The sequence below is a fragment of the Kogia breviceps genome, chromosome 5 (assembly GCF_026419965.1).
Source record: "Kogia breviceps isolate mKogBre1 chromosome 5, mKogBre1 haplotype 1, whole genome shotgun sequence".
Lineage (NCBI taxonomy): Eukaryota > Metazoa > Chordata > Mammalia > Artiodactyla > Physeteridae > Kogia > Kogia breviceps.
The window spans coordinates 68,076,962-68,098,371 of record NC_081314.1 but is presented as its reverse complement, the minus strand read 5'-3'; the positions used below and the strand labels follow the sequence as shown (position 1 = coordinate 68,098,371).

Genomic DNA, 21,410 nt, shown 5'->3' with positions numbered 1-21,410 from the left:
ACTTTTCTGTGACTCCACTTTCCTGAGTAATAAAAGGGGCGTTTTACTTAACCAATCCTGTCAATCTATGAATCCACAAATCCCTCCTCACACTTTCAAAGCTATTTACACCTCCAGCTTCCAAACAGAAACATATGCATTTGGATGGGCACCCATGGGAGATACGAGAAGGGTGGCAGTCCCCAGCTCTGTGCCTCCTGGAAATCACAACAGCTGCCATGGCTCTTGGCTGTCTCTCTGGGAAGTGAAGAATGAAATTCCCTGGGGACAGCAGCTCCTTGGGGAAATCCAGCTGCCAGTGAGGAGAAGCAGTCTTGGTCTTACCCTATTTCCCTCTAGAAGAACTAGCTCTGCTCAGGCCTGGAGTAACAGTGGTGCCCCAATTTCCACACAGGTGTATACCCAGGCCAAGTAGGAATGAGTAACAGAGAAAGCAAGCAAGTCTTTCCTCTCCCCTGAAAGCTGGGGCACAGAAGCGATTCATTTTACAAACAGCTATGTAAAGAACCTGAATGAAGCCACCATAGACATGATGATTAGAGCTAACTGCATTGATGATTCTTTGTACCTGATCCATTGGGGGTGGGAGGGAAAGAGGGTCTCCTGGAAGAAGCTTCCAATGTTGTCATGTTACATGTCATCTTCCTACACCTAATTTCAATCTGACTTTTTTGAGATATAATTGACATATAAAGTTATATTAGTTTCAGTTATACAACATAATGCTTTGATATATGTACCTATTGTGAAATAATCACCATAATAAGTCTACTCAACATCTATCACCACACATAGTTACAAATTTTTTTCTTGTGATGAGAACTTCTAAGATTTACCATCTTAGCAACTTTCAAATATGTAATATGATAAATATTAACTATAGTCACCATAGTGTAATTATATCCCCAGGACTTAATTTATACTACAAATAAAAGTTTGTACCTTTTGACTCCCTTCTCCCGTTTCTCCACCTCCACCCCCTAGCCCCTGCCTCTGACAATCACCAGTCTGTACTTGGTATTTATGAGTTTGCAAGGGGTGGTTTTGTTTTAGATTCCACGTACAAGTGAATAAGGTATTTGTCTTTCTCTGTCTGGTTTATTTTAGCATAATGCCCTCAAGGTCCATCCAAGTTGCTGCAAATGGCAGGATTTCCTTCTTTTTTATAGCTGAATATTATTCTCATACCAACTTCTGAAATAACAGTATCATATCTGTGACCTATCCTTCCACCCCCAGCCTCCCAGCCTCTGCAGGACACACACTCACCTATGCACTACACCAGGCATGTCACCCTTGGTGCCTCCGTGTCCTCAGTTCCTTCAGTGGGAAACTGTCCACCCGTAGCTCCAGCTAAAGGAGCAGTTTAGGTGGCCTTTGTATTACGTGACTTTGCTTTATTTTCCTTCAGCTGCCGATGACTGTTAAATTGGTGGTCGAAACACATCCTCACTCTCAGGAATTCAGACTGGGAGGAAAGAGAAAAAGCTAGGTCATATCAAGAACTGAATTAGAAAGAATTAATGGTGGAAAAGAATAAGTTGGGGTTGGAACTGTATGAGGTCAAAGTTAGAAGGAAGCAGGTACTATGAGGGAAGAGAAGTTATAAGGTGGAGAAAAAATAATAGAAAGAATAAGTGTGTTGGTGATGTCAGGCACCAACACATGCAGAATAGCAGAGTCACATTTCTGGAGCATAAGAGTGGTCCCTTCTCCTGCCGTTGGTCCCAGGTCTGGTTTGCACGCAACCCCAGTTCCTGGAGGCCTGAATGTACAATGACTTCTGTTCTTGATTTTTCTTATTGCACCAGGTACCTCCTGACATTAAACTTCCCATTATACAAAGTATCTGCAAGACACACACACACACACACACACACACACACACACACACACACACACAAACATACACCACACCCTCCAGGACACTGAATACTAAGAGCTCTAGCATGGATGCTCTGTGATGACTCTTCTGCTCTCTGAATAGAATGGTGAGAAATGAAATATTTCCTGCCATATCAATAAACAGAGGATGTCACAGTTATTAATGATTGCAGTCCTCTAATGTGAGCCGAGGAAACTCAGGGCTGAAAAGAATACCTGCCATCTAGCAGCGGACTGCAGCCACTCCCTGCGGTGAGCCTGAAAATACAGGACACTGGCCCCAGAAAGCTGAGGTGCATATCAAAGGAATGATTTCAGTGAGCCCAGACTCGTGCATCTTCCCAAGTATAGAAAAGCACTGAATTCCTTAACTTGAGATATCTGGTTTTCTTTAATTAACAATAATCTTTTGACGTCCCGACTACCTGTCCTTTGTTGCAAAACTCCTCTATATCCTGGCTCCTCCCCTCACCTCCTCGGAGCAGGTTCTCAGAGTTCTCTGAAACGCTGTCTCCGGGCTGAAGTCCTCATTTTGCCCCAAATAAATCTTAACTCGCAACTCTCACGTTGTACATTTTAAAAAAATAAATTTATTTATTTATAGCTGCATTGGGTCTTCACTGCTGTGTGCGGTATTTCTCTTGTTGTGGCGAGCAGGGGCTACTCTTTGTTGCGGAACACGGGCTCTAGGTGCGTGGGCATCAGAGTTGTGGCACGCCGGCTCAGTAGTTGTGGCTCACGGGCTTAGTTGCTCCACGGCATGTGGAATCTTCCCGGACTAGGGCTCGAAGCTGTCTCCTCTGCGTTGGCAGGTGGATTCTTAACCACTGCACCACCAGGGAAGCCCTGTGCATTTTTTTAAAGTCAACAATGGTGAGGATATTCACTGTGTCCTAGAGTGCCCTTCAATAAGAAATAATGGCCATTAGTATATCACCACCATAATATCTGCTACCCCCTTAGGTGCCTATTTTGTGGCAGGAACTGTACTTGGCATTGAACTACCATTGTCTCCTCACTTAATCACAACCACCCCACTAAAACTGTTATTATTAACCTTATATACAGGAAAATGCTGGCTCAGAGAGCATAAGTGACATCAGTTAGCCAGTGGTGGAGGCAAGATTTGACCTTAGGGCTGCCTGACTCCAAAGTGTGGTGCTCCAAGGACAATGATGCTTCAAGGACAAAGGGCGACCCTGCCTGAAAAAGTTTCAGCGTTAAACCCCCTACCGGACTCTTAGTCGCCCTCCCCACCGTGTTGCGATGGTTATGTAATTCCTGAGCCCACCTGGGCAATTCCCACCTGGGCAATGGGACATATCCCAAATAAGGAAAGGCATCTGCCCTGTCCCACTCCCACCCTATAGAAGGCAGGTATATGTGCCTTGACCAATCAGTAAACAAAATTTTCACCTCAGACCGTTCTTTTGCTTTCTGGCTATAAAAACTGATCAATAGCACATGTTCGGGCTCCACTCTCCCAGACTACTAGGAAGTTGGCCCGCTGTTTTGGCAGTGATCCTTCCCTCTAATAAATTCTGTCTACTTTCCATTCTGCCTTGTGTCTGGAAATTCGTTTCCAACCCACGTTTGGACCACGACACAAAGCTCATGTCCTTCTCACGCTGCTGTGACACCTTCCTAAGGAGTGCTGTTAAAGTCCAGCTTCTCTAGAAACTGAATTCAGTTTCCCAGACAGCACAGAGTTTCATATGGGTTTGGTTTTGATAGCTTTAAGGAAGGCAGGCACTCTGCAGTTCAACAGTCCCTGCCTCAGTCTATTACTTTATACCCAGTACTCTTCATTCCTTTATGTTATTTTCTTGGCCCCCAAAGGCAGTGGGGTTTGCAGCCTGTGTGACTGAAGCGCCCTAACATGTAAGTACAATTTCTTATGCAGAATACCCTACTGAAGACTCCTCTGAACCAGCCTCCAAGTAACAATTACTGTTCTCTGTAAGGATGACTCCCAGCCACTTTGATGTCCACACATCTCAAATGGAGCTCTTTTTCTTTCTCTCCAAACACATTCCTCCTTCTTTGTTCCCTAGCTAATGACTGGCATTGTCCCTGAAACTCGTTTGCTCCGCAGACTCAAATAATCCCACATTTTATTTTTACCTCTTAAGGATTTATACCACTTCTGCTTTCCACCCCCACTGTTCAGGCCCCCTTCCTCTCCCTCCTAGACTGGAAATTGCCTTATCTCTGGTCTTGCTCCATTCAGTGTTTCCTCCTGGCTCATTCCAGACTTAATATTTTTTTTAATGGGGTAGTTAGTTTATGTTTTATTTTTTTAGTTTTAAATCTTACTACTCAATTTTATTGCAATATGTGGTTAAATGGTAGATTCTCATTGGATAATTCTTTTTTATAAAATTGAAGTATAGTTGTTTTACAATGTTGTGTTAGTTTCAGGTGTACAGAAGAGTGATTCATAAAAATGAATATATATATATATATTCTTTTCCAGAATATATATTACAAAATATTGAGTATAGTTCCCTGTGCTATACAGTAGGACCTTGTTGTTTATCTATGTTATATATAGTGGTGTATTTATGTTACTCCCAAATTCCTAATTTAATATTTATAATTCATACTTGATCCTGTCACTCTGGGCTCAGAATTCCTCACTGGCTCCTGTATTAGTTATCTCTCACTGCATAACAAATTATCTCACAGCTTCTGTGGGTCAGGAACCTGGATGCAGCTCAGCTAGCTCAGGGTCTCTTACAAGTGCAGGCAAGGTGTTAGCTAGAACAGTTTCATCTCAGGATTCAGTTGGAAGGATTTGCTTCCAAGCTCACTCATGTGCTTGTCAGAGGCCTCGAGTCCTTACTGGCTGTTGGCTAGAGATGGTCATTTCCTTCCCATGAGGGCTTTTCCATAGGGGCACTCACAACATGGCAGTCGGCTTCCCTCAGAGTGAGATTTCAAAGAGAGAAGGTTGGGGGAGGGGAGAGAAAGACTATGACAACAGAAGCCATAGTCTTTGTAACCTAATCTTGGACGTGACTCCATCACAACTTTTGGGGTTGCTAAGTCCAGTCCACACTCAAGGGAGGGAATTATGCCGAGTATGAATACCAGGAAGTGGTGATCACTGGGGGCCATGTTAGAGGCTGCCCACCACAACTTGCACTCTCCTGAAACAGTGGTTTGGCTCTGTTGTTTTGGGGGTTACAAACAAATGAGGTTCCAGCATTCCCCTCCAATAAGTAACAGCTTCAGTGGGAACAGCTGGACTACGAATTTGTTTCATTTATACTTTCTGGTAAGTATTTCCATTGAACAAAGTGCTTCTAGCTTAAAAGTATTCAAAAACGACTGTGTAGAGGACTCAGTCTAAACCTTGCAGGGCTTTTCATGATCTGGCCCCTGCCTACCTATTCCGCCCCTCATCTAACTGCTCTGTCAAGCCTGCATTACTTTCGAGCAAGACAGACTTGTAGAGCGGCTCTTTGCCTTTCTTGCCTGCCTGCATGCTGTTCTCTTCCCCATAATATCCCAGCCCAGGTTGACTGCATTGCCAGTGCTAACTCATCCTTTCCGTGAGATATTTTTTGATGGCTCCAGGCAGATTTTTCTGTTTCTCCTGCATTCTTCTACTGTGCTTTGTTTAAACCCCTTAATCAAAGCAATTACATTTTATACTCTTATGATTAGTTTATGTCTCCCTTCTAAATTCTCTCCAGCATCCAACCCAGAGCCTGGCACACAGAAGATACTCAACAGCTATTTGTGGAGTGGATAAAGGAGGCCAGTACTATATTCTGGATGTGACCTAAATGCTTGGGGCCCCGGGTGTGGGTTGAGTGCTAACTGCAGCCCAGCATCTTCATGGGTTGAATTGGCACCTCAGCTGTCTCATTTATAATCCATGAGTCAGTCATTGTATTCCAGATTGCTCTTCACTGTCATTTTAGCCTTTAGCTGCTTACTGAAATGAGCTAATTAAAGCTGAATTATTTTAATTGCTAATCATCAGGAAAAAAGGTTTTCTTCTTCTTTTTTTAATGGAAAGGGCAGAATGTGTGTGTTATCTTACCATTAAAAGAAGCCAGAGTGTTCTTTCAAAATTATGATAGGTCCACCGCTTCCAGAAGTAAGTGTGGACCACTGGAGCATAAAGAACGGTTGTGTTGTGTGGAGCACAAGATTGACCTAGATCCTACTTCCATTACTGTCACATCATATTACTCAGGAAAAGTCCAGTGGTTATGCGGCTTGAACACTGAGGGTGTGTACTGATCCCCACAGGGGACTGATGGCTTGTCATATTAATCACAGGCCTTTTGCCTTCCTCTTTTACGTTCAAAACCTACTCTGGAGGTTATTTTTCCACGAAAACATTTTCATAGTTAAAAATATTTCTCTAGTTCATAAAACAAATTGGGACAAAACTTGGTGCGTGTCTTCAAAGGGCAGCTAAGGGATGGAATGGTGAATGTTGAAAATTATATTAAAATAATTCACAAATATCTACTACTTCCACTGCTTCAAAAATATTACAGGAAATGCTGTTTTGGACTGGTCAGGGTGTTACCAAACCAAAGCTGGGTCTGCTTGCCCAACGCAAAGCCAAGCCAATCTACTGACATTGGATTGTGGTGAAGGAAAGCACAGTGTTTATTGCAAGGTGCCAAGCAAGGAGAATGGGCAGCTAATGACCCAAAGTCCTGGATGGCTCTTAGGGAAGGGTTTCTAAAGGCAACATTAGGGGTGAGGGCCACAGGGTATGTGATCAGCTCATGGACATTTTTTTGGTTGGTTAGTAGTAAGGTAGCAGGGTGATGTTTCAGTAATCTTAATCATCAGCCTTCTGGTTCCAACGAGTCTGTGGTCTGTGAGCTTGTGGTCAGTATGTAGTCACCATCATCCACGAGTTTGGGATCTTAGTTTCTGCAGAACAATGCAAAGATATGCATCAGATTGTTATCTATATCCCTTCAGGAGGAACTAAGAGTATTGTGACTCTATTGTTCTAATCATTAACTGCTTTAGTCTGTTCTTGGAACTCAGGGAAGCTTAGGGAAGGCCAAACATAAAGCATGTGTGCATGGTGTGTGTGTGTGGGGGGGGCACTTAGGGGCTTGTACCCAGGAAGGCCCTGCAAGGTCCTGTTCAGTTTCAGGGACCTGTTTTTCTACTTTGCCTTTGATAGTGGTGCAATGGGATATTTTGCAGGAAAGCTGCCCTTCATGGTACAATATCAGAAGGTTAGGGAAGGACCATGAGTATTTCTCTATTATGAGTCTGTTGTTCTTGCAATGTCTAAAATACCTCTTGGAGTCTAGAGTTGTTGCAGCCTGGGTCACTCACCTATAGAGGTTAAGACATTCATTCAGTAAGATGACAAACCAGTTTGTTGAATATTTTTGAATGGACACATTAAAAGATTTATGACTAAACAGTCAAATAGTATAGAAAGACAAAACATCTGTTTTTTTAAAGCTTAAGCCCCCAGAACTAGGAGATTCCTATGAAGCCTTTGAAGTTCAGCTTCATAGGAATCTCCTAGTTCTGGGGGCTTAAGCTTTAAAAAAACAGATGTTTTGCCGTTCTATACTATTTATGACTGTTCAGTCATAAATCTTTTAATGTGTCCATTCAAAAATATTTGTTGAATGTCTTCTAGTACCCAACACAATGCCAAGCACTGGAAATACACAGTACCTGCCTCACTATGTGAGGTACTAAGTGGTAGGCACAGCACGTGCTTGAATATGGAGGAGGGAGTGAACTAAGAAAAGGCTTCAAGTAGCCTTCAAGCTAGAATTTGAAGGAAAGGGGAGCATTCCTCATGTATAAATGGGAGGAGGGGCTGGGCAATTCCAGGCAAAGAGAAAAGAATGGGGGAAGGCACAGAGGCAGGCAGGAAAGTGTATTACACGTCCAGAAACAAAACCACCATCTGGGGAAGTTACAGATTTGGAGGCATGGGGAAGGGTAGCTGGAGAAGAGGTGGGGAGGGCTTTGTATAGCCTACAAAGGTTTGGAGTTTTTTTGGTAGGTAGTGAGAAGCATCAAAGGTTTTTAGGCCATGTATGTTCTGATAAGATTTGTTTTAGAGAAATGTCTTCTCAGCATCATGAAGGAAGGACTGAACATAAAGAGTCTATAAACATGGAGGGCATTTGGAGGTGCTGGGAAGAGGAAGACTAATATATATGTATATATATATATTTTTTTAAAAAATTAATTTATTTTATTTATTTATTTTTGGCTGCATTGGGTCTTTGTTGCTGTGCACGGGCTTTCTCTAGTTGCTGAGAGCGGGGGCTACTCTTCATTGCAGTGCGCGGGCTTCTCATTGCGGTGGCTTCCCTCATTGTGGAGCATAGGCTCTAGGCACGTGGGCTCAGTAGTTGTGGCTCATAGGCTCTAGAGCACAGGCTCAGTAGCTGTGGCGCACAGGCTTAGTTGCTCTGTGGCATGTGGGATCTTCCCAGACCAGGGATCAAACCTGTGTCCCCTGCATTAGCAGGCAGATTCTTAACCACTGTGGCAACAGGGAAGCCCGAGGAAGACTAATATTTATTGAGGCTCTTCAATGTGCCGGATATTGTGCTAGCCTCTTGACATGTTATCATATTTAGTGTTTACTGCAGCTGTATGAAATAGGAATTATAATTCTCAGTTAAGAGATGAGGCTAAATAACTTGTCCAAGATCACTCAGCTAGGTGGTAGTGGAGCTGAACTTTGATTCCATTCTGTCTGATTCCAAAGCTGCTGTTCTTTCCTTTACACCAAAGGGGATGATGTGGGTCTGAATTATGCCAGCAGCAGTGCTGAATAGGCATCCTCCCTCCCCAGAGAAGACTTCTAATTTTGTTGCACCTCATTTGGAAGGGCTTCTCCATCCATTTCATCATTCTAATTGCTTTAATGTGACAAATTGACCAATTACTAGCAGGTTATTTATAACCACGGTTGAATTAGTTGCTTGGTTCAATCAGGCTACCAAAAAGTAACTGATCTGTAATGACTCGATTTATCAAAGTGTTCAGAATGGTTGGTGCGTGTAGACAAAACTTACATTAGCATTAGACAAATATGTGCAATCAGTTAAGAAGGGAATATCTGACTATTCACAAATGACATTTGAATCCCAAAGGATTCTAACCCTAGTTAAGTGGACAGGTCATAGTTTTGAGTGCTAACAGATGTTCTGGAAAACCTTCTGTTTTGTTTTGCTGACAAAGAAACGGAACCCCAGAAAGCATAAGGGATTTTCCCAGGTCTCCAAGCCAGAAAAAAAACAGAGCTTAGACTTGAACCATCTGCATTGTTCTGATGCCCAGTCCTAGAGAACTTGTCCCACTGTGCCTGTGGCACTGTGACATGGAGCAAGTCACTTAGCCTCTTGAATACTCAATTATTTGACTACAACATGAGAGAATTTGGGGATGTATCAGTTAGCTTTACTCTGTAAGAAATGACATACTCGAAACTTAGCAGCTTGAACCAACAACTGTTTTATGCATCTCCTGATTCTGTGGTGTGTCCTTGTGGTTGTTCTGTTCAAGACTGGCTCAGCAGAGCTCTACTGGACTTTCTTATGCTTCTGTGATCAGCCGGTTGGTCTAGGATGATCTAGTATAGCCTCACTGATGCTTCTAGTGGTTAGTAGACCATTGGTTGGGAATTGTCAACTGGGGCACTTCTATTCTCTCCACAAGGCATTTCACCCTCCAGCAGGCTTGCTCTGGCTTGTACACATGTTGGTCTCACAGTTTCAAGCACAGAAAGAAAGGGCAAATCCCAATGAGTATGTCCTTTGGAAATCTTTGCTAAGCATGTTTTCTATTCTCCCATTGGCTAAAGCAATTCACATGATGTGGTATGTAGCTTCTGAAATGGCTCCCAATGATTCCTGCCTCCTGATATTCATGTCCTTGTGTAACTTCTACCCCTCGTTTGAGGGCTGGACCTACTGACTTGCTTCTGATGAATAGAATATGGCAAGAATGATGGGATATCACTTCTGAGACTAGGTTATAAAAGACTAACACTCTCTGACTCTTTTTACATGCTTGTTCTGGTAAAGCAAGCTGCCTTATGAAGAAGTCCATGTGGCAAGGAACTGAGGGTACCTTCCAGCCAACAATCAGTGAGGAACTGAGACCCTCAGCCCAACAGTTCTTTAAGGAATCAAATCCTTTCAAACTAGTCACTGAGCGATCTTGGAAGCAGACCCTTCCCCAGTTCAACCTTCTGATGAGAATGCAGCCCTGGCCCACACCTTCATTGTAGCCTTGCAAGAGACTTTGAAGCAGGGGACCTAGCCAAGTCATGCCTGGAGTCCTGACCCAAGAAGCTGTGTTGTGTTAATTTTGGAGTGATATATTACACAGCAATAGCTAACTGATACACGTAGCTAAGCTCAGAATCAGTGTGGGAGGGAAATATTCAAGGATATGGTTACAGGAAAAGTAATTATAGGAATTATTCACACATATTTACAAATAGTTTACCACAGATGGACTTTTTCCAGGCTTTGGGAGTCTGAGATGGAATAATTTCCACTACTTCAATGACTTATTCTCTGCGTTAAGTATTGGGAACAATATGGTGAACAAGACAGAGGCCATATTCCTGCCCTCAAGGAGCCTACAGTTCGTAGCAGAGGAGAGGGGATAAGGAAAGAAATTAGTTCAATAATTCCTTCTTTAATTATGTGTTAAAGTTGAGTTAAGTGATACAAAGGAAATGTGTATATAACTTAGTTTGGGTTGGTCAGAGAAAACTTGAGGAAGTGGCAGATAAACTGAAGAGGTAGGCAGGAGAGAAAGAGACAGGAAAGAGGACAATTCCAGGCAGCAGCATTCTTAAAGGGGAGCCAGATAGGTGGTCAGCAGCTTTGGAACAAGTTCATACTTACGGTCAAATTGTATCCTGCTATGTGATAATTGTATTGTGGCTTATGGTTTTTTAAAGTTCATTTAGAGATAGATGTTTAAATATTTATGGATGAAATTATATGATGTCTGGGATCTGCTTCAAAATAATCCAGTGGCAGGGTGGGGGTTAGGTGTGGGTAGAGCTATAGATGAAACAAGAGTTTCAAATGAGTTAGTAATTACTGAAACCAGGTGATGGATACTTGTGGGTTCATTATACTAGTCTCTCTACTTTTGTATATTCCATAATAAAATTTTAAAAGCTTATATCCTGACAACACATCCCAAAGGCTGTGTGTATACACGTTTGACAGGTCACAGCACATATACCTCCTCCCGCCCCACTGCAGACAATAGAGGTTAATAACATCTTTAGGGCAAGGGAATGGAATGAATTTTATGTTATAGAAAATGTAAAGGCTTCTCAGCTTCAAATCATATGGCTAACATAAAGTAGGGTATTTGGGTAATTTACCTTGCCTCCTCACTCTAACACATTACTTCTTGTGCTCATTTTTCACTAGCTAAGATGGCATGATTTCATATAATAGAATCTTATAACATGGTTCACCCTAGAGTAAAAGCCAGTGGAAGGATATTGTTCAAATATTAGTTACTGAAAGAATTCTGTTATAAGACCTTATATAACACGACAGTATTAGAGTGAATTTATGGGTTGGGGAAGGAGAAGAATAGGGTAGGAGAGATGGGAATCCCCTTTTGTTTGAAAAATTCTGGTTTGGCTTGCTACAGCAGTAATGGATTATTAATTTCTTGGATTAAGTTTTTCCTTCCTTTTATTCAGGTTATTCTGAGGTGGGTCAGACTGTGAAATTAACAGCAGGGATGGAGAAATTTTATGAGTCAGGGATATACTTCCTTAGGATTTTTTTTGGTGGGGGAGAAGGACACCTGGGGCTGAAGCTGAAGATATGATCCTTCATGTTTATAACTGTTTCAGTGTTAGGTTATTGGAGGGAACCATATTTTGAGATTTTGATTCATACCTCTCTTGAAAATACCTTTGCCACCAAATTGAGTCTCTCTTCAACCCCTAATAAATGAAGGCTTCACTAGAGTCCGACATATGCAAATTACATTTCCCTTCTTAAGCCAAGGTTAAATAAAAGGGAAGATTGCTTATGGCAGTGAGGATTTTCAGAGCTTGAAGATGAATTTGGTTATTTCAAAACCATGATGAGTCTCCTTGTCAGTGCAAAGCAGGAAAGGAATAAAGTAATGGAGAAGGTAGACCTGGGCATAAACATGTTCCCACACAGCATTTGTACTGAAAGGCTTTGTTGTTGTTCCCTGAACCTTGGCAATTACAGGCATTTTCCTCTGCTCTGAAAAATGTTTGGCAAATAGCAAGAGGAGGTCCCCTCCTTTTCTGTGTTCAAGGCTGGGTTCTGGCCTTGTTGCACGGAAACGCCAATTCCCAACTGTGCTCCCCGGGAGCAAATGGTTTGTTTTCTCTTCACTGAACCCTGCCCGGGGTGGGTTCTCAGCAGCGGAGCCTAGCATGGAAAATCTATTTGGAGCAACTTGTCCTCAAGAGGGAAGAAAGCAAGCTGATTGGGTGGGAGAGCTGCAGCCACCTTCAAGGCCAGTTACACCTGCTGGCCAGGGCGGGCATTAACACACAAAGGCACACAGAGTCCATGGCAAACACGAGTCTTGTTTGTATGCCCACAAACATACTCCACACACCCAACTCCACCCGCATCCACCATGCACATACACTCAATATGCCAGTCATATGCACCACACTGCCACATACATACCACACCCACATACACACATGCTATGTAACAACTGTGCCCACCGCACCCCACGTACACATAGATACACACACATACTCAGCTACTCGAATATCACACACAGAACATATACCCTACCACACATAAACACACCACTGACACTCCACATTGGTCACATGCATCCATGCCACATACACGTGTATACACACACCTCATATCACACAGTCCACATAAGTCACAGGCATCATGCACACCACACATGTACCATGTACTCACTTAACACATCCAATTACACACACACACACCACACCTACTCCACATAACAAGCATACACGCCCACACATCACATACATGCCAAAATACACACACGCAACACATTCCACATATCAGTCCCGTGCAACGCACTTCCCGTGCATCTCTTTCACACACACACACACACACACCCCATGGCACCCAGCTTGGTTACTTTCCCTCTCAGTAAGGCGGGGCTGCAGCCTCGGGCTGAGACCTGGGCGGTCGGTGGTTACCAGGGGCCGCGAGGGGCTGGTGGCTGTGGCCCGGGACGTGCGCCCCAGTGGCCGCGCTGGGAGCAGGAGGCAGCCCCAGGGGAGCGCGCGTCTGTTGCGTGCGCATGTGCGCGCGCCCCCAGGGACCTGTGTGCCCAGACCCTCTGGGGGATGTGTACGAGGACAACGTGGGCCGCGCGTGGGGAGAGGCTGTGCGTGTGAGAGGCTATGCGTGTGAGAAAAGCTTGCCCCCAGTTGCGCAGGGACCAGCCCACTGGAAGTCCGGGAGGGCGTGTCCTCAGTGTACACAGCCCTCTGCGGAGTGTGGACGTGTGTGTCAGAGGGGAGTGTGTGGGGGGAGTGAGTGTGGGAAGTGTTCGTGGAAGCTGGCCTGCGTGTGAAAACCGAGCCGCCGAGCCGGGTGTGTTCCTAACGGCCTTCAGTCGGTCCGGCTCACCCTCTGGGGACTGAGTGAGTGTGCGGCGGCTGCGGGATACGCCAACGACCCAGTACCCAAGCTCGGCGTGTGTGAAGAGGCGGGGTTGGCGGAGGGACTCGTGGCGTCTGCCGGAGCCGGCGCGTGCGTGTGCGCGTGCGTGTGCGTGTGCGCGTGGGGGCGCGGCGCGCGCCACGGCGGAGGGAGGGAAGGCGGAGGCAGGCCCAGACCCTGGTCGCACCCCAGGTCGGCTACTCTGCTAACGTGGGACTGCTGCGCTCCTGCCGCCGCTACCGCCACCTCTAAGCGCTGGCGTGACTCCCAGCCCGTGCCCCGCCCTCCCGCGTTCGCAGCCGGCTCGGCTTCCTGCCCGCCCAGACGCCGCTCCTCCCGAGCTCCGGGTCTCGGCTCCGCGGAGGGAGAGGAAATGAGTGCGGCCGCGGCGCCGGAGCGCGGTTGGAAGAGCGAGAAAGTGGACGAGGCTCAGGCCCTGGCGCGGAGTTGCGCCGCCCGCAGACCCGACTTCCAGCCGTGCGACGGGCTCTCAATCTGTGCCACGCACAGCCACGGCAAGTGCTTCAAGCTGCACTGGTGCTGTCACCTCGGATGGTGTCACTGTAAGTCGAGCCTCATCTCCCCGCCTTTCGCCGCGGTCCCGGGGTGCCCGCGGGGCCGTCCGGGGTCGCGGCAGGGATTCTGCGGCCTGGGGGGCTCCGGGCTGGGCCGGGGCTGCTCTGCCGCAGGTCGGGGCCGCCCTGGGGTCCGGGCGGGCGGGAACTGACCTCGTGCCATACCAGTCGGGTCGGCGCTGCCTTGGCAACGAGATGAAATCCATGGGGAGCCTGGTTTTAGCCACTTCTACAAAAGGGGATCTACCTGTCCCAGGAAAATGGGATATATTAAAAATTTTTTTTTTTCCATTTTGCTTTTCAACCGAAACGACCAGGCAGTGTGTTGAGAAAGGGTAGTCAGCAGTCAGTTGACGACAACCGAAGGGGAAGCCTTTTTTCAGGGCTGGTGGTTAAAATGTTCTCTTCTTTTTATCATTTTTGTGTTAACGGGCTGCTATTTAAAAGAAAGGGAGCCCTTGTAATTCCAGTCGTAGCCCATTTCTTGTATCCAGATTGAGAAAGTGCTAAAGTGTGAGGGACTGCTTCCAAGAAGTTAATATTAACAGTTTCGACGGGTAAACTGCTTGAATACCCAGTTCCAGCATATAGAGCCAGTGTATCCTAGAGAGTATTTTAAAATTACAAAAATAAAATGAATGAAAATAAGCTTCAATAATCTTAAACCAATTTATAGAAGTAAATGGTCTAGACCTTTCTCTACGTTTATTCCACCTGTGATTTTTAAAATGGATTTAAGTAGCCATTTAATCAATTTCATGATTTGATTAGTTTATGGTATTTGGCCTGCTATATCTGGTGAATTATTTCTTTTTAGAAATATATTCTAAACTTAGTTTCCACATAACGTTATAATAGAGGGGTTTGGAGTGCTTATTTAGGACACAAATTCTCAAAGTGATCTTAAATTAAAATTATTTTTTCTTGTTGGTTAGAAACAAATGGCTCCCAACAAGAGATGCAGTACACAGCAGATCCTTATTTATATTAATTGAACATAATATAGTTCTAAAATTTTTTTCAGACTTTTTATTTTGAAAAATTTCAAATATACACAACACAGGATCACTGTAGTGTTATACACCTAGATTAACAACTGTTAACATTTTGCCACATTTGCTTTACTCTATAGACTTTTTTTTTTTTTTTTTTTTTTTTTTTTTTTTGCGGTACGCGGGCCTCTCACTGTTGTGACCTCTCGCGTTGCGGAGCACAGGCTACGGACGCGCAGGCTCAGCGGCCATGGCTCACGGGCCTAGCCGCTTCGCGGCATGTGGGATCTTCCCCACGAACCCATGTTCCCTGCGTCGGCAGGCGGACTCTCAACCACTGCGCCACCAGGGAAGCCCTATAGACTTTTAAAAAAGTTTTTTTTCCATAATATTTTAAATTGAATTTATGACTTCGAGGATAGAGAATTCTTACATTTTCTTTAGAAATATAAGGCACATTGAACAGTACTGATTTTTTTGCATTCTCTGTGCTGATGGCTCAGTTTCTTCCTATATTGAGTTATTCCTGTTGCTCTCAGATCCATTCCTAATTATATGACATTGCTTCAGTGGGGGACAGGGTGCAAAGTTGGAAGTCAGAACTGTGGGAAACCTGTGATGCTGTAGTACACAAGTAGGGTGAATCTGGTGAGTCCATTTCCTGAGGAAGTACAGAAAGAATCATAGTGTAGAAGGTGAGGAACATTAAAAATGGCCCAGTTCCGTGCCTGTCTTATTTCAGCAGTCTCCTCTTTAAGTACACCATTACTGATGGGAACCTTGCAGTCTATTCAGGCAGCCTCTTCCTTCATTAGACAGCTTTGACTCTTAAAATGCTCTTCCTTATATGGAGCTGAAATCAATTACGTTAGAACTTCTTTCCATTGCTCCTATTTCTACCTTATGAAATCATATAGAACAATCTAAAGCTTTTTTAGATCAAATCTGTTTCAACTCTTCAGATACACACGTGAATTTCTCACAGATATAGACTATCTTTTTCCTGTATCCCCAGTCACAGTCACAATGTCTAGCCAGAAATGGGTTTGAAATTCATGTTTGTTGAATGACTGAATGAAGGTAGCCATTGTTTTCCTCTCAAGGTATTGCTTTGTCCTGTTTATAAATCTCCATTCCCTCCTGCCTTTCCTTCACTGGTATTCAGGCCCCTAAGCATCCTGGTTTTTCTTTTCTGAACATGTGCCAGTATGGTTATGATCTTTTGAAGACAGTGACCCATAGAAGGGTACAGCATATCCCAGTTGTGGTCTGATCTGTCCAGAGTTAAGCAGGACTGCTGTCGCCCGTGTTTGAGATACTACCGCTGCAGCTAGCATCACATTAGTTTTTCTTTTTTCCACATCATATTGAGCTTGTTGCTGTCAGATTGAACTAAGATTGATGTGAACTAAGCCTTTAAGCCTTTTTTTTGTTTGTATGTTTGTTTTATGTTGGTGGCATAAGGTACAGCGCTTGCCTATCTCACAGTTATACATATGTATTTGGATATGGGTACTCATTGATCCCTTAGATATATTTTCCTCTTATTGGTAAAATTGTTGAACAGGGAAAGGCCACAGATGAAAGTCCTGAACTGCCCTTCAGGCTGATAACAGTTCATTAATGAGCACTTGTTGTTATGGTCGTTAAACAGTTACCTCACTACCTAATTGTACCGTTATCCATCTTCTGTTTATCTTATCCATATGGGTATAATGAGAACCTGGTCAAATACTTTTGTTGAAATTCTACCGACATTACTACTTTTAAATCTTTTTGATGTGTGATGTCTGTCTATCTGTAAAGATACTCTAGTAAAAAAAAAAAAAGAAAGGAAATTAGATTAGGCTGGTATAACAGGTTGGTTCCACAAATGCTTAACGTTTTCTTTTCTAAGTGATTAGAAGCTATTTTTAAAATAAATAATCTGAATTTAGAAAAGGATGGACATTGAGTATACTGGACTGTTGGCAATTCTGTTTTTGTTTTTTTTAATCAGGCCTACATTTATTTCCTCTTTTCTAGTCTTTGGCAGCCCTCTGGGTCTCTGTGCTTCCTCCACTGGTGGTGGTTCGGTGATCACATCGAAGAGCGGCTTCAGTTCGTTAAGAGCAGCAAGGTGCTCTGTTACAGTGTCCTCACCTATACTAGGCATCAATTCTTTCTTTTTTAAGCCCAAATATTATTTTTCTTAAACAGAAGCAGAGTTAACGTATTTGAGAGGTTCTACTTCTTTTGGCATTCATCAACACAATATCAGGCCTAAGCAGCATTCCTTTAATTTTGTCGAACATGTATAGAGCACCTTCTTTTTATGAGACATTATTACGGAAACAGGAATATAGATATGGATACAGCTGGATCATGCCCCGTAAGCAGAGTGTAAGGGTGTGATCCATGCTGTATTTATTTTTGTATTCCTTTAAAATCACAAGCGAAATGGGTGAAAAAACTACCAGCTTGTTCACCAAGTCAGAAAAATGCTAAAATAGGAGGATTACCTTGAGGTGCTTAAGAGAAGAAATTCAGAACAAATAAAGGAAAGTCAGTTTTATATGGTTGATGTTAAACTTGTGAAATTTATAACCTTATGAAGTAGAAAAAACTGAATATACACACCTGTTTATAAAAGACATAAAATATGTGTATGTTGAAAGATGCAGTGCTTAATGTAGAGGAAATAAATAGTATATTTGGATAATTGATTTTGAGGACTATAGGAGGAAAACTATATATGTTCTGTTGGTGTCTCTGTCAAAGATAGATTATTGGGCTGAATGAACTGTGACCCTGAATCTGTATATTTATTTACTTATTTTCCTAGTAAGGAGTGATATTGGGTTGAATTAACTAATGAACGAATGAAGGATTCTAAGAAGAGTTTTGAGAGAGAAAAAGACATGACTTGGATAGGGAAGAGGAATGGGAAAGAATAAATCATATGCAGATACTGTAAAGTAGATTTTTTTTGTGGCTTGAGTGGGTAGAATATTTAGAAGAAATAAGAAATTTGATTGTTGAGATGTTAGGGAGGGATGAACAGGAAAGGTGGGGAAGTTTCAGTTGATAGAGACCTTGGCATGATAGTGATAAAATGGGTAGTGGGAAAATGAAGTCAGCAAGGGAGATTATTTTCGTATTAGTGTAAAAAATAGGTTGAAATTCATGCAGCAATATCCACTTAATGGAAATTGGAATAGATTAAATTTGGAAGGGGAGGAAGAGGAGTTATAAACGGTAACTTCTAGATTTCTAGAATTTTGCCTTATGCAGCTTGGATGGATGGTGTTGCCATTCATTCACTAACAACAAAATACTGGAGAAGAACTAGGTTTGGTTGTTCATGAAATCATGAACCCATGAAGGCCATGAATCCAGTTTTGTATCTATGGAGTTTAAGTTGCTTTGTCATAGCATGGTGATGTCAGTAGGCAGTTGGATATAGGGGATCTGGAACTTGGAGAAGTCTGCACTAGAGATAGTATGGAAGTCATTTACTTCTTTATAGATTGCAGTTGTAACCATGATGAAGCATGAGATTGCCAAGGGAGAGACTGCAGTATGAGAAATGAAGAAAACCATTAGGCTTTCCCTTTAGAACACTAACATTTAGAGACTGGTTACAGGAGGATGAGCTGGCAGTAGAGTCTGAGAAGAGATGCCCAGAGAAGAAAAATCTTAAAGTATGGTATTGCAGAGGCCAAGGGAAATGAGTACTTTAAGAAAGAGTATGAAAATGAAATCAGTTTTCAGCAGGTTATTTCTTAGATATTGGTGAAATCTAGAAATAATGATTTTGTTACTGATGAAGAGGATGAAAGGTTTAATCCTGCCACAGTAACTTCAGGAATATACTTAATTGCATTATTAGTCAAAGCTGTTTGAGATGGTGAATTCTTCAAGGTAGAAAGAGAAGAATAAAATGGCAGGAGAGGAGAATTAGGACACAAAGGTAATAATTAATATTTATTGAGTGATTACTTTGTGCCAGAGTAAGATGATTATGCTAAGCACTCAATAGCCAGTTATGTCATTATGTCCATTCTATAGTGGGGGGAAAAAGGCTTAAAGGAGTAACTTTCCCGTGGGCACATAGCTAAGAAGTAGAGCCTTGGTTTTGGATCCATGTCTATCTGATTCTAGGACCTGGACGCTTAACCACCATAGGTACTGTGGAGCAATTTAATGTTAATGAGCAGGGCTTCCCTAGTAGTGCAGTGGTTGAGAGTCTACCTGCCAATGCAAGGGACATGGATTTGAGCCCTGGTCTGGGAAGATCCCACATGCTGCAGAGCAGCTAAGCCCGTGTGCCCCAACTGCTGAGCCTGTGCTCTAGAGCCTGTGAGCCACAACTACTGAAGCCTGTACGCCTAGAGCCCATGCTCTGCAACAGGAGAGGCCACCGCAGTGAGAGGCCTGCGCACCTCAATGGAGAGTGGCTCCTGCTCGGTGCAACTGGAGAGGGCCTGCGCGCAGCAACAAGGACCTGACACAGCCAAAAATAAATAAATTTTAAAATAAGTTAATGAGCAAAATCAACAGAGTTTTTAGGCTTTGTTAAAACCAGTGATGGGGAAAGTTTTTAAGAAATAGGTGGCAAATTGTATCAATTGCCATAGTGAAATACAGAAGAATGGGAACTGTAAAGAGGTCACTGAATATGGTGGGGAATGAAGTCCAAGTTAAGAGCTGTGAAAGCAAAAGTGATTAGAGGGTGTCAGGGGTGGGTCGAGGTGTGGGGAGTGTGTGTGGTATGATGTTGGTACCACCAGCAGAACTCAGCTATATTGACTTAATAAAATCACAATAGGTGAGCTCAGTTTTCTGCAGCAGTCATCTTAAAAGATATGTCTCTTTCATGCTGAAAGCAGGAAGAGTGGCACTTGATGTAGTCTAATAGATGATATTAACATATCTAAAGAAAGACTTAAAGCAGAAGGTAAATGGGCAGCATTAAATTATAGAAATATGGGAGTTGGAGAGGCAGAATTTGGAAGTGTTTTTTGCAGACTGTTCAGAGAAGGTGACACTGCCTAGAGGCTTAAACGTCTGGTCCCTGTGACTGGACTATCGCAGCAAATGTTTGGTTATAATTTGGTTTCCTATTTATAGATTTCCTATAGGGAGAGAAAGAGCTGATTAGAGGATTTAACTGTCAGGAGGGGCAAATACACTTCTCTCCACTAGTTAGTATATTAGCATTGTGGTTTTTGCGTTACTCTATTTGTTCTATTTTCCTGCTTTACCCAACCCCCCAAATCAAGTTCTGACTTCCCCAGGGTAATGCCAATTGGTTTTCCTAAGGGGCAGCTCAGTTATATCAATAACAGAAGCTACAGAAAATATATTTAAGGTTGTTTGACTGTGAAAACTAGCAAAAAACGGAGTGGTAGTTTGCTTAGATGGAGGAGCCAACTGAAGCTTTTTTCTACTAATGAGCGTTCTTTACATGTCTGGTTGTTAAAGGAAGAGGATACAGGTGTTACCGTACAAAGGTACGGCAAGTTCTGAGTGAGTTTCCTCAAAGCTTTTCCAGAGATAGAGAAAGCTGATAGGTATTTTTCCATCCAAGTGGTGCTTCAGTAATGGACACACACCAACTTCAGTGATAACAGATAACACACCTGTTGCTTATATGCAGGCACAGTTGTAACCTTTTTGCATGTGTTAGCTCATTTACACCTCACAAGAATCTTGTGAAGTAGGTACTGTTATTCTCATTTTTTAGATTAGGAAACTTGCCTAGTAGCCCTGGCCACATGTGGTCAATGTGCATTAGAATCTCACAAACCGGATGGTAACCAGGTCTCTGGGTTTCTTCATTCCACTCAGGGTACAGTGAGGAGGATTTCAGCTATTTAAAAATTTTTTTGAACAAGGAGGATTTAAATAAAATGAGAATGGTTTCTGATTTTAAGAGAGGGGCAATTATATGAATTATGAACGTTTTTGGAGTGGTTGAAAACTCTATAAAACTATGCTTTTAAAAAACATTTGATAACATATTTGTATAATATGAAGGTCCTGTCATGTCACATCCTCAACTGCTCCCTAACTGGTGCAAGCCCTTTTTTTGGTTAGATTTGCATACATACCATTAATTATTATTGGTTTCCAAGCCTGTTGAACTTACGGATTTGAACCAAATAGCTTTTGAGGGCTTTTCTATGATAATTTCCTACATTATAACACCCTCACTTTAAGTTTGTTTTCTCATATTGTGAAATTTCATTAATTTACAAGAAGTAATATTTTCAGAGAAATTAAGTGTTATTAATTCCAAACAAATACAG

General features: G+C 42.9%; 1 protein-coding gene across 1 annotated transcript in view; it reads left to right on the top strand.

Moving 5' to 3' along the window:
* The first annotated feature begins 13,393 nt into the window (after nucleotides 1-13,393).
* C5H3orf70 (chromosome 5 C3orf70 homolog) overlaps nucleotides 13,394-21,410 on the top strand; it is a 94,584-nt gene continuing 86,567 nt past the window's right edge. The window contains exon 1 of the mRNA XM_067034159.1: nucleotides 13,394-14,113. Within this exon, the coding sequence (XP_066890260.1) occupies nucleotides 13,924-14,113 (190 nt within the window). The 5' untranslated portion in view covers nucleotides 13,394-13,923. The remainder of the gene's footprint in view (nucleotides 14,114-21,410) is intronic.